This window comes from Ranitomeya variabilis, chromosome 1 (genome assembly GCF_051348905.1).
Source record: "Ranitomeya variabilis isolate aRanVar5 chromosome 1, aRanVar5.hap1, whole genome shotgun sequence".
In the NCBI taxonomy this organism is placed as follows: Eukaryota; Metazoa; Chordata; class Amphibia; order Anura; family Dendrobatidae; genus Ranitomeya; species Ranitomeya variabilis.
In genome coordinates, this window is record NC_135232.1 from 4,586,095 (window position 1) to 4,600,291 (window position 14,197).

General features: G+C 54.5%; 1 protein-coding gene across 3 annotated transcripts in view; it reads left to right on the forward strand.

Moving 5' to 3' along the window:
- Window positions 1–11,790: 11,790 nt before the first annotated feature.
- Window positions 11,791–14,197, forward strand: part of SPAG8 (sperm associated antigen 8) — a 43,029-nt gene continuing 40,622 nt past the window's right edge. Inside the window, exons 1-2 of one of the 3 annotated variants that reach the window (XM_077281257.1) lie at window positions 11,791–12,008; window positions 13,652–13,703. In XM_077281257.1, coding sequence (XP_077137372.1) covers window positions 13,659–13,703 — 45 coding nt within the window. In that variant the 5' untranslated portion in view covers window positions 11,791–12,008; window positions 13,652–13,658. Of the gene's footprint in view, window positions 12,009–13,651; window positions 13,714–14,197 lie in introns of all 3 variants that reach the window. The other 2 variants (XM_077281260.1, XM_077281259.1) reach the window with 2 other exon arrangements.

Genomic DNA, 14,197 nt, shown 5'->3' on the forward strand with positions numbered 1-14,197 from the left:
GGTTTCTAGCTGGTCCCCTTACAATCTTCTGTGGTTTGGGGCCCTCCAGGTCCATGGGCAGACCCCTAGTGACCATCTTTGATCCGGACAACTGAGGCCTCCTGGCATCATGATGTTCATCGGCCAGACGAGCGGCTTCCTCAAGAGTCGTTGGCCACCTGTCCCGAAGCCATCCCTGTGTCTCGGGGGTTAGTCCATTAAAGAATCGTTCTAACAAGACAAGCTGGAGGACGTCCTCCTTAGTTGTTGCTTGGCTCCCTTGTACCTACTGTAGCAGTGACCGCCGTAATTTACAGGCCCATTCAGCGTGGTTATCGATTATGCGTTTTATAAGTCCGCGAAACTTTTGGCGGTATGCCTCTGGTGTCAGCGCATACCGGGCCAAGATCACTTCTTTGATCCGCTCATAGTCCATACAGTCCTCATCAGGTACCGTGCGATAGGCATCCGCTGCCCGGCCTGTCAGCTTGCTGGCCAGAATCTGAACCCGTTCCTCCGGCTTCACTTGATGCAGGGCACACTGCCGCTCAAAGTCCTGCAGAAAGCCATCAATGTCTTCCTCTGCCTCCCCCAACTGTCGGAAGGCATTATACTGGATCTTGAGGTGGCTTACTGTTGAAGGTACCTGGTCGGAGGCCAGAGCTACCCCTGCTTGCTGACTCTCCTCTCTCCGCTCTGCCATCTCCATCTTGGCCAGCTCCACTTTGGTCCGCTCTGCCATCTCCATCTTGGTTAGCTCTATCCTGGTCCGCTCGGCCATCTTTTCCTTCAGATCAGTACGCACATCAGCCATCACATCTCGTATGATCTCTACTGCAGGGTTTGGGCCATAGAACGCCAGTCTGTTCTTTACCTCCCTCTGGAATTCAGTCTCCTCCACGTTCACATTGGGGGGCGCTGCACTGTCGTGTTCCATGAGGGCTGCTATAAAATCTGCTTTTGTTTTGTTGCTGGCAATTAACCCTCGGGCTTCCACCAGATCTTTTAATGTAGTCCTCTTTAACTTCTGGTAGTTGTTTTCCATTCATTCCTTTCCTCCTGTAGAAGGGGTATCACATTCCGCTGCCTGCCACCAGTGTAACGGGGTCTACCAAGCTGGGGTACCTCTTTCAGTACCACCCCGTGTTTCAGGAGGTCCACTCTGTTTTGGCTGGAGTCTGAATGAAGGACGCTGGCTGGAATTCCTTGGTTACATGGGCGCATATATAAAAGTTCACTGCTTCTCCACGTATTTCCAGTCTGACAACACTTTATTCACAGGACACAGAATATATCACACAGATACAGAGGGCAGGCCAATAGAAAAACAGCAGGCCAGACATACATTACAATAGCCGCAAGTGGCTGGAGCCTGCCGATATTTACTGTGGGAATTACAAAGGTGGGGGGAGGACAGAAGGGGGATATCTTGTCCCCTCTGCCCAGGGGCGTAGCCTGTGGGCTGATGCATCTCACATGGAACCTATTCTACTTACATATAACTGCACAACATAATCTGGGTGCTGAGTGGTTCCATAACACGTAACAGGCATGATCTCCAATGGATGGAATGGCACCTCCGCTACATCAATGATATGTCTCTATGATCACCATTGGTAGTGCAATCAGTGTTATAGGGGACCTCTATTAATAAGGCCTTATTGAATTTTTTGCCCTTGTTTTTATAGTAATGTGGACTCACCCTTACAGAAATTCCATGGGAAGGACATAGGGGGCACTGTTCATGTGTGAGTCTGCCAGTCACATAAAACTAAGGCATACTGAACCTATCATTGCAACACCCCCTCCACCCCCACAACATATACCAGGAACCATGAAACACGCAGCAGAGATAAACCTGAAACTAACCAGTGCTCCCACATCTGCTGCCTTACAGCTGTTCAGGGACATGGCAGCACATTGCCTAACAGAGAGGCTTCATGATCTATAGTGTAGCCGGTAACAGCTAGTGGAGAATGGCAGTAAATCAGGTTGACTTCTGTACAGACACACAAAATCTCATTTACAGTCATATGAAATGACGATGAAAGCGAGCTAACTAATGTGGTATCGTGCCAAACCAAGAAATTAGTGCATCTGCATTAATGTCTTGGTGAGAGACCTGATCGCACATTCCTAGTCAGTAACGATAAAACTCGACAGTCAACGCTAACCTGTTACTGGTGAATGCAACTCAACAAACACAACATGCAGAAAAGTTGAAAGCAGTCTTCATGGTTTCTCACAACGGTGTTCCCAGAACAATTGGAAGAGAAGCATTCAATGGGGGGAAATCAACAGGAAAAAGAATCCACAAGCACAATGTCCCTTAGAAGCAGATGGAGAAAAGTGGGAGCGAGATGTCGCACAAAAAGAGGAGGTGGATGGGGGGAAGCGAGATGAGCTACAAGAAGTGGAGGAGATGGATGGGGGGGCAAGATGACACACAAGAAGTGGAGATGGATGAGGAAGCAAGATGAGGTACAAGAAGAGGAAATGGATGGGGAGCGAGATGAGGTACAAGAGTGGAGGAGATGGATGCGGGAGCAAGATGACACACAAGAAGTGGAGATGGATGGGGAGCGAGATGAGGTACAAGAAGTGGAGGAGATGGATGGGGGAGCAAGATGACACACAAGAAGTGGAGATGGATGAGGAAGCAAGATGAGGTACAAGAAGAGGAAATGGATGGGGAGCGAGATGAGGTACAAGAGTGGAGGAGATGGATGCGGGAGCAAGATGACACACAAGAAGTGGAGATGGATGGGGAGCGAGATGAGGTACAAGAAGTGGAGGAGATGGATGGGGGAGCAAGATGACACACAAGAAGTGGAGATGGATGAGGAAGAAAGATGAGGAACAAGAAGAAGAAATGGATGGGGAGCGAGATGAGGTACAAGATGAGATGGATGGGGGAGCGAGATGAGGTACAAGAAGAGGAGATGGATGGGGGAGCGAGATGAGGTACAAGAAGAAGAGATGGATGGGGGAGCAAGATGAGGTACAAGAGTGGAGGAGATGGATGGGGGAGCAAGATGACACACAAGAAGTGGAGATGGATGAGGAAGAAAGATGAGGAACAAGAAGAAGAAATGGATGGGGAGCGAGATGAGGTACAAGATGAGATGGATGGGGGAGCGAGAAGACACACAAGAAGAGGAGATGGATGGGGGAGCGAGATGAGGTACAAGAAGAAGAGATGGATGGGGGAGCAAGATGAGGTACAAGAGTGGAGGAGATGGATGGGGGAGCAAGATGACACACAAGAAGTGGAGATGGATGAGGAAGCAAGATGAGGTACAAGAAGAGGAAATGGATGGGGAGCGAGATGAGGTACAAGATGAGATGGATGGGGGAGCGAGAAGATGCACAAGAAGTGGAGATGGATGGGGGAGCGAGATGAGGTACAAGAGTGGAGGAGATGGATGGGGGAGCAAGATGACACAAGAAGTGGAGATGGATGAGGAAGCAAGATGAGGTACAAGAGTGGAGGAGATGGATGGGGGAACGAGATGAGGTACAAGATGAAGAAATGGATGGGGGAGCAAGATGACACAAGAAGTGGAGATGGATGGGGAGTGAGATTAGGTACAAGAAGAGGAGATGGATGGGGAGCGAGATGAGGTACAAGAAGTGGAGGAGATGGATGGGGGAGCAAGATGAGGTACAAGAAGTGGAGGAGATGGATGGGGGAGCAAGATGAGGTACAAGAAGAGGAAATGGATGGGGAGCGAGATGAGGTACAAGATGAGATGGATGGGGGAGCGAGAAGACGCACAAGAAGAGGAGATGGATGGGGGGATGAGATGAGCTACAAGAAGTGGAGGAGATGGATGGGGGAGCAAGATGACACACAAGAAGTGGAGATGGATGAGGAAGCAAGATGAGGTACAAGAAGAAGAGATGGATGGGGAGCGAGATGAGGTACAAGATGAGATGGATGGGGAGCGAGATGAGGTACAAGATGAGATGGATGGGGGAGCAAGAAGACGCACAAGAAGAGGAGATGGGTGGGGGGATGAGATGAGGTACAAGAAGTGGAGATGGATGGGGGAGCAAGATGAGGTACAAGAGTGGAGGAGATGGATGGGGGAGCGAGATGAGGTACGAGAAGTGGAGGAGATGGATGGGGGAGCAAGATGACACAAGAAGTGGAGATGGATGGGGGAGCAAGATGACACAAGAAGTGGAGATGGATGGGGGAGCAAGATGACACACAAGAAGTGGAGATGGATGGGGAGTGAGATTAGGTACAAGAAGATGAGATGGATGGGGGAGCGAGAAGACACACAAGAAGAGGAGATGGATGGGGTAACGAGATGAGGTACAAGAAGTGGAGATGGATGGGGAGCAAGATGAGGTACAAGAGTGGAGAAAATGGATGAGGAAGCAAGATGACGCACAAGAGGAGATGGATGGGGAGTGAGATGACTCACAAGAAGAGGAGATGGATGGGGAGCGAGATGAGGTACAAGAAGAGGAGATGGATGGGGAGTGAGATGAGGTACAAGAAGAGGAGATGGATGGGGAGTGAGATGAGGCACAAGAAGAGGAGATGGATGGGGGAGCGAGATGAGGCACAAGAAGAGGAGATGGATGGGGGAGCGAGATGAGGCACAAGAAGAGGAGATGGATGGGGAGCGAGATGAGGTACAAGAAGAGGAGATGGATGGGGAGTGAGATGAGGCACAAGAAGAGGAGATGGATGGGGGAGCGAGATGAGGTACAAGAAGAGATGGATGGGGAGCGAGATGAGGTACAAGAAGAGGAGATGGATGGGGGAGCGAGATGAGGCACAAGAAGAGGAGATGGATGGGGGAGCGAGATGAGGCACAAGAAGAGGAGATGGATGGGGGAGCGAGATGAGGCACAATAAGAGGAGATGGACGGGGAGCGAGATGAGGTACAAGAAGAGGAGATGGACGGGGAGCGAGATGAGGTACAAGAAGAGGAGATGGACGGGGGAGCGAGATGAGGTACAAGAAGAGATGGATGGGGAGCGAGATGAGGTACAAGAAGAGGAGATGGATGGGGGAGCGAGATGAGGCACAAGAAGAGGAGATGGATGGGGGAGCGAGATGAGGCACAAGAAGAGGAGATGGATGGGGGAGCGAGATGAGGTACAAGAAGAGGAGATGGACGGGGAGCGAGATGAGGTACAAGAAGAGGAGATGGACGGGGAGCGAGATGAGGTACAAGAAGAGGAGATGGACGGGGGAGCGAGATGAGGTACAAGAAGAGGAGATGGACGGGGAGCGAGATGAGGTACAAGAAGAGGAGATGGACGGGGGAGCGAGATGAGGTACAAGAAGAGGAGATGGATGGGGGAGCGAGATGAGGTACAAGAAGAGGAGATGGATGGGGAGCGAGATGAGGTACAAGAAGAGGAGATGAACGGGGGAGCGAGATGAGGCACAAGAAGAGGAGATGGACGGGGAGCGAGATGAGGCACAAGAAGAGGAGATGGATGGGGGAGCGAGATGAGGTACAAGAAGAGGAGATGGATGGGGGAGCAAGATGAGGCACAAGAAGAGGAGATGGATGGGGGAGCGAGATGAGGTACAAGAAGAGGAGATGGACGGGGAGCGAGATGAGGTACAAGAAGAGGAGATGGACGGGGAGCGAGATGAGGTACAAGAAGAGGAGATGGACGGGGAGCAAGATGAGGCACAAGAAGAGGAGATGGATGGGGGAGCGAGATGAGGCACAAGAAGAGGAGATGGATGGGGGAGCGAGATGAGGTACAAGAAGAGGAGATGGACGGGGAGCAAGATGAGGCACAAGAAGAGGAGATGGATGGGGGAGCGAGATGAGGCACAAGAAGAGGAGATGGATGGGGGAGCGAGATGAGGTACAAGAAGAGGAGATGGACGGGGAGCGAGATGAGGTACAAGAAGAGGAGATGGATGGGGGAGCGAGATGAGGTACAAGAAGAGGAGATGGATGGGGGAGCGAGATGAGGTACAAGAAGAGGAGATGGATGGGGGAGCGAGATGAGGTACAAGAAGAGGAGATGGATGGGGGAGCGAGATGAGGTACAAGAAGAGGAGATGGACGGGGAGCAAGATGAGGCACAAGAAGAGGAGATGGATGGGGGAGCGAGATGAGGCACAAGAAGAGGAGATGGATGGGGGAGCGAGATGAGGTACAAGAAGAGGAGATGGACGGGGAGCGAGATGAGGTACAAGAAGTGGAGATGGATGGGGGAGCGAGATGAGGTACAAGAAGAGGAGATGGACGGGGAGCAAGATGAGGTACAAGAAGAGGAGATGGATGGGGGAGCGAGATGAGGTACAAGAAGAGGAGATGGACGGGGAGCGAGATGAGGTACAAGAAGAGGAGATGGACGGGGGAGCGAGATGAGGTACAAGAAGAGGAGATGGATGGGGAGCGAGATGAGGTACAAGAAGAGGAGATGGATGGGGAGCAAGATGAGGCACAAGAAGAGGAGATGGATGGGGGAGCGAGATGAGGCACAAGAAGAGGAGATGGATGGGGGAGCGAGATGAGGTACAAGAAGAGGAGATGGACGGGGAGCGAGATGAGGTACAAGAAGAGGAGATGGACGGGGGAGCGAGATGAGGTACAAGAAGAGGAGATGGATGGGGAGCGAGATGAGGCACAAGAAGAAGAGATGGACGGGGGAGCGAGATGAGGTACAAGAAGAGGAGATGGATGGGGAGCAAGATGAGGCACAAGAAGAGGAGATGGATGGGGGAGCGAGATGAGGCACAAGAAGAGGAGATGGATGGGGGAGCGAGATGAGGTACAAGAAGAGGAGATGGATGGGGGAGCGAGATGAGGCACAAGAAGAAGAGATGGATGGGGGAGCGAGATGAGGTACAAGAAGAGGAGTTGGACGGGGGAGCGAGATGAGGTACAAGAAGAGGAGATGGATGGGGAGCGAGATGAGGCACAAGAAGAAGAGATGGATGGGGGAGCGAGATGAGGTACAAGAAGAGGAGATGGATGGGGAGCAAGATGAGGCAAAAGAAGAGGAGATGGATGGGGGAGCGAGATGAGGCACAAGAAGAGGAGATGGATGGGGGAGCGAGATGAGGTACAAGAAGAGGAGATGGACGGGGAGCGAGATGAGGTACAAGAAGAGGAGATGGACGGGGGAGCGAGATGAGGTACAAGAAGAGGAGATGGATGGGGAGCGAGATGAGGTACAAGAAGAGGAGATGGATGGGGAGCAAGATGAGGCACAAGAAGAGGAGATGGATGGGGGAGCGAGATGAGGTACAAGAAGAGGAGATGGACGGGGAGCGAGATGAGGTACAAGAAGAGGAGATGGACGGGGAGCGAGATGAGGTACAAGAGTGGAGGAGATGGACGGGGAGCGAGATGAGGTACAAGAAGAGGAGATGGACGGGGAGCGAGATGAGGTACAAGAAGAGGAGATGGACGGGGGAGCGAGATGAGGTACAAGAAGAGGAGATGGATGGGGAGCGAGATGAGGTACAAGAAGAGGAGATGGACGGGGAGCAAGATGAGGCACAAGAAGAGGAGATGGATGGGGGAGCGAGATGAGGTACAAGAAGAGGAGATGGACGGGGAGCGAGATGAGGTACAAGAAGAGGAGATGGACGGGGAGCGAGATGAGGTACAAGAAGAGGAGATGGACGGGGGAGCGAGATGAGGTACAAGAAGAGGAGATGGATGGGGAGCGAGATGAGGCACAAGAAGAAGAGATGGACGGGGGAGCGAGATGAGGCACAAGAAGAGGAGATGGATGGGGGATGAGATGAGGTACAAGAAGAGGAGATGGATGGGGGAGCGAGATGAGGTACAAGAAGAGGAGATGGATGGGGGAGCGAGATGAGGTACAAGAAGAGGAGATGGACGGGGAGCGAGATGAGGTACAAGAAGAGGAGATGGACGGGGGAGCGAGATGAGGTACAAGAAGAGGAGATGGATGGGGGAGCGAGATGAGGTACAAGAAGAGGAGATGGACGGGGAGCGAGATGAGGTACAAGAAGAGGAGATGGACGGGGGAGCAAGATGAGGCACAAGAAGAGGAGATGGACGGGGGAGCGAGATGAGGTACAAGAAGAGGAGATGGATGGGGGAGCGAGATGAGGTACAAGAAGAGGAGATGGACGGGGAGCGAGATGAGGTACAAGAAGAGGAGATGGATGGGGGAGCGAGATGAGGTACAAGAAGAGGAGATGGACGGGGAGCAAGATGAGGCACAAGAAGAGGAGATGGATGGGGGAGCGAGATGAGGCACAAGAAGAGGAGATGGATGGGGGAGCGAGATGAGGTACAAGAAGAGGAGATGGACGGGGAGCGAGATGAGGTACAAGAAGTGGAGATGGATGGGGGAGCGAGATGAGGTACAAGAAGAGGAGATGGACGGGGAGCAAGATGAGGTACAAGAAGAGGAGATGGATGGGGGAGCGAGATGAGGTACAAGAAGAGGAGATGGACGGGGAGCGAGATGAGGTACAAGAAGAGGAGATGGACGGGGGAGCGAGATGAGGTACAAGAAGAGGAGATGGATGGGGAGCGAGATGAGGTACAAGAAGAGGAGATGGATGGGGAGCAAGATGAGGCACAAGAAGAGGAGATGGATGGGGGAGCGAGATGAGGTACAAGAAGAGGAGATGGACGGGGAGCGAGATGAGGTACAAGAAGAGGAGATGGACGGGGGAGCGAGATGAGGTACAAGAAGAGGAGATGGATGGGGAGCGAGATGAGGTACAAGAAGAGGAGATGGATGGGGAGCAAGATGAGGCACAAGAAGAGGAGATGGATGGGGGAGCGAGATGAGGCACAAGAAGAGGAGATGGATGGGGGAGCGAGATGAGGTACAAGAAGAGGAGATGGACGGGGAGCGAGATGAGGTACAAGAAGAGGAGATGGACGGGGGAGCGAGATGAGGTACAAGAAGAGGAGATGGATGGGGAGCGAGATGAGGCACAAGAAGAAGAGATGGACGGGGGAGCGAGATGAGGTACAAGAAGAGGAGATGGATGGGGAGCAAGATGAGGCACAAGAAGAGGAGATGGATGGGGGAGCGAGATGAGGCACAAGAAGAGGAGATGGATGGGGGAGCGAGATGAGGTACAAGAAGAGGAGATGGATGGGGGAGCGAGATGAGGCACAAGAAGAAGAGATGGATGGGGGAGCGAGATGAGGTACAAGAAGAGGAGTTGGACGGGGGAGCGAGATGAGGTACAAGAAGAGGAGATGGATGGGGAGCGAGATGAGGCACAAGAAGAGGAGATGGATGGGGAGCGAGATGAGGCACAAGAAGTGGAGATGGATGGGGAGCGAGATGAGGTACAAGAAGAGGAGATGGATGGGGGAGCGAGATGAGGCACAAGAAGAGGAGATGGATGGGGGAGCGAGATGAGGCACAAGAAGAGGAGATGGATGGGGGAGCGAGATGAGGCACAAGAAGAGGAGATGGATGGGGGAGCGAGATGAGGCACAAGAAGAGGAGATGGATGGGGGAGCGAGATGAGGCACAAGAAGAGGAGATGGATGGGGGATGAGATGAGGTACAAGAAGAGGAGATGGATGGGGGAGCGAGATGAGGTACAAGAAGAGGAGATGGATGGGGGAGCGAGATGAGGTACAAGAAGAGGAGATGGATGGGGAGCGAGATGAGGTACAAGAAGAGGAGATGGATGGGGGAGCGAGATGAGGTACAAGAAGTGGAGATGGATGGGGAGCAAGATGAGGTACAAGAAGAGGAGATGGACGGGGAGCGAGATGAGGTACAAGAGTGGAGGAGATGGACGGGGAGCGAGATGAGGTACAAGAAGAGGAGATGGACGGGGGAGCGAGATGAGGTACAAGAAGAGGAGATGGATGGGGAGCGAGATGAGGTACAAGAAGAGGAGATGGATGGGGAGCAAGATGAGGCACAAGAAGAGGAGATGGATGGGGGAGCGAGATGAGGTACAAGAAGAGGAGATGGACGGGGAGCGAGATGAGGTACAAGAAGAGGAGATGGACGGGGAGCGAGATGAGGTACAAGAGTGGAGGAGATGGACGGGGAGCGAGATGAGGTACAAGAAGGGGAGATGGACGGGGAGCGAGATGAGGTACAAGAAGAGGAGATGGACGGGGGAGCGAGATGAGGTACAAGAAGAGGAGATGGACGGGGAGCGAGATGAGGTACAAGAAGAGGAGATGGATGGGGGAGCGAGATGAGGTACAAGAAGAGGAGATGGACGGGGGAGCGAGATGAGGTACAAGAAGAGGAGATGGATGGGGAGCGAGATGAGGCACAAGAAGAGGAGATGGACGGGGGAGCGAGATGAGGCACAAGAAGAGGAGATGGATGGGGAGCGAGATGAGGTACAAGAAGAGGAGATGGACGGGGAGCAAGATGAGGCACAAGAAGAGGAGATGGATGGGGGAGCGAGATGAGGTACAAGAAGAGGAGATGGACGGGGAGCGAGATGAGGTACAAGAAGAGGAGATGGACGGGGAGCGAGATGAGGTACAAGAAGAGGAGATGGATGGGGAGCGAGATGAGGCACAAGAAGAAGAGATGGACGGGGGAGCGAGATGAGGCACAAGAAGAGGAGATGGATGGGGGATGAGATGAGGTACAAGAAGAGGAGATGGATGGGGGAGCGAGATGAGGTACAAGAAGAGGAGATGGACGGGGAGCGAGATGAGGTACAAGAAGAGGAGATGGACGGGGGAGCAAGATGAGGCACAAGAAGAGGAGATGGATGGGGGAGCGAGATGAGGTACAAGAAGAGGAGATGGATGGGGAGCGAGATGAGGTACAAGAAGAGGAGATGGATGGGGGAGCAAGATGAGGCACAAGAAGAGGAGATGGATGGGGGATGAGATGAGGTACAAGAAGAGGAGATGGATGGGGGAGCGAGATGAGGTACAAGAAGAGGAGATGGATGGGGGAGCGAGATGAGGTACAAGAAGAGGAGATGGATGGGGGAGCGAGATGAGGCACAAGAAGAGGAGATGGACGGGGGAGCGAGATGAGGTACAAGAAGAGGAGATGGATGGGGGAGCGAGATGAGGCACAAGAAGAGGAGATGGACGGGGAGCGAGATGAGGTACAAGAAGAGGAGATGGACGGGGAGCGAGATGAGGTACAAGAAGTGGAGATGGACGGGGGAGCGAGATGAGGTACAAGAAGTGGAGATGGACGGGGGAGCGAGATGAGGTACAAGAAGAGGAGATGGATGGGGGAGCGAGATGAGGTACAAGAAGAGGAGATGGACGGGGGAGCAAGATGAGGCACAAGAAGAGGAGATGGACGGGGAGCGAGATGAGGTACAAGAAGAGGAGATGGATGGGGAGCGAGATGAGGTACAAGAAGAGGAGATGGACGGGGAGCGAGATGAGGTACAAGAAGAGGAGATGGATGGGGAGCGAGATGAGGCACAAGAAGAGGAGATGGACGGGGGAGCGAGATGAGGCACAAGAAGAAGAGATGGACGGGGGAGCGAGATGAGGCACAAGAAGAAGAGATGGACGGGGGAGCGAGATGAGGCACAAGAAGAGGAGATGGACGGGGGAGCGAGATGAGGCACAAGAAGAAGAGATGGACGGGGGAGCGAGATGAGGTACAAGAAGAGGAGATGGACGGGGGAGCGAGATGAGGCACAAGAAGAGGAGATGGACGGGGGAGCGAGATGAGGCACAAGAAGAAGAGATGGACGGGGGAGCGAGATGAGGTACAAGAAGAGGAGATGGACGGGGGAGCGAGATGAGGCACAAGAAGAGGAGATGGATGGGGGAGCGAGATGAGGCACAAGAAGAGGAGATGGATGGGGGAGCGAGATGAGGCACAAGAAGAAGAGATGGATGGGGGAGCGAGATGAGATGTGGGAGGAGGACGGAGGGGGCTGGGGTAACTATAGTAACGGTCACGTGCTCACGTTTGCGCTCCCGCGCTTTGGTTTTCCTTCACTGATTGGCCGCCGGAGAGGACACACCTCCGGAAATTGTCCGTTACCAAGGAGACCAAACAAGGCTGAGACGCGGAGCCCCGAGAGAGAGCGGCGCCGGTGATAGCGGCTCAGACCCCGTACACGGTGAGTTCACACTGGATCTTACGGCACACAGGGCAGAACCTGCTCTCTTGGCAGTAAAGGCGCTGCTTACACGCAGCTGTTTTTTCCTGCGATTTTCTTTTCTCGTGTGTGATGATAAAGTCTAGTGGCCCAAAATGCGCTGTTGCTGCGGTTTTTCTGCGGTGTTGCACTCGCCCATTGTTTCCTAATGGCGCACAAGCGCTGACAGAATTGATGCTGCGGTTTTCTGAAACCTCCGCGCTTCTACTGTAAAATACAGCTTAAAATTTGTCTAAAAACCGCAACGTGTGAACATGGCCGAACGGTGCAGATACATTGTGGGGTCCATGCTGGAGGCCGGGGGTGCAGACACCGGGCGCACACCGTGTCCGTCTATGGTATCCGCAGGTCACGCGGGTGTGCGTCACCGAGCCCTCGGAAACATCGGACGGGCGACGGCTGCACAGCGCTGTGCGCACCCTGACGGCAGAGACACGATGTCCTCCATCTTCTCCTCATCCGGGGGAATCGTAATCTCAAACTCACCGTCACTGCCGACATGACCGCCGCAGACCGTCACTGCTGACATGGCCGCCGCACTTCCTCACTGCCGACATCGCCACCGCACTCCGTCACTGCCGACATGGCCGCCGCAGACCGTCACTGCTGACATGGCCGCCGCAGACCGTCACTGCTGACATGGCCGCCGCACTTCCTCACTGCCGACATGGCCACCGCACTCCGTCACTGCCGACATGGCCACCGCACTCCGTCACTGCCGACATGGCCACCGCACTTCCTCACTGCTGACATGGCCACCGCACTCCGTCACTGCCGACATGACCGCCGCAGACCGTCACTGCTGACATGGCCACCGCAGACCATCACTGCCGACATGGCCACCGCACTCCGTCACTGCCGACATGGCCGCCGCACTCCGTCACTGCCGACATCTCCGCCGCAGACCGTCACTCCCGACATCTCCGCCGCAGACCGTCACTGCTGACATGGCCACCGCACTCCGTCACTGCCGACATGGCCGCCGCAGACCGTCACTGCTGACATGGCCGCCGCACTTCCTCACTGCCGACATCGCCACCGCACTCCGTCACTGCCGACATGGCCACCGCACTCCGTCACTGCCGACATGGCCACCGCACTCCGTCACTGCCGACATGGCCACCGCACTTCCTCACTGCTGACATGGCCACCGCACTCCGTCACTGCCGACATGACCGCCGCAGACCGTCACTGCTGACATGGCCACCGCAGACCATCACTGCCGACATGGCCACCGCACTCCGTCACTGCCGACATGGCCGCCGCACTCCGTCACTGCCGACATCTCCGCCGCAGACCGTCACTCCCGACATCTCCGCCGCAGACCGTCACTGCTGACATGGCCACCGCACTCCGTCACTGCCGACATGGCCGCCGCAGACCGTCACTGCTGACATGGCCGCCGCAGACCGTCACTGCTGACATGGCCGCCGCAGACCATCACTGCCGACATGACCGCCGCAGACCGTCACTGCTGACATGGCCACCGCACTCCGTCACTGCCGACATGGCCGCCGCACTCCATCCCACCTTGCACAGTGTCGGTGTGCTCTTGTCACCTTTTCTTTTCAGTGTTGTTATACTTTTCTCCTCACTGTCCTTAGATTCGGGATGGAGCAGCCCCGTGTCCCCCGTAGTCTTGGTCTGCAGGAGGAGGTGAGGAATTGTACATGTCCACATGTCAGCAATGTGTGAGCGCGACCCTCCCCTGTTACCCCCGAATATTTGCCCCCCAGCAGAGCGCTCACTACTGGAGCTTGGTGTACGTCGCTGACCCTGAGAGGTGAATTATCAGCTTCATTTACTTCTTTCCATTCATCAGCAGTAACGCGTCATGTGTGTTCATGATGCTCCAGTGCGAGGTACGTGAGCGAGAGATCATGATTGATCAGAGTCCGACCGCCATGACCCTGCTGACTCACACAATAAAGGAGCACCAGTATTCACTAACAATGTGGCCTGCTCGTCCTGGGTCGCATCCTCGTGGCCGGCTCGTCCTGGGTCGCATCCTCGTGGCCGGCTCGTCCTGGGTCGCATCCTCGTGGCCGGCTCGTCCTGGGTCGCATCCTCGTGGCCGGCTCGCCCTGCGTCGCATCCTCGTGGCCGGCTCGCCCTGCGTCGCATCCTCGTGGCCGGGTCGCCCTGCGTCG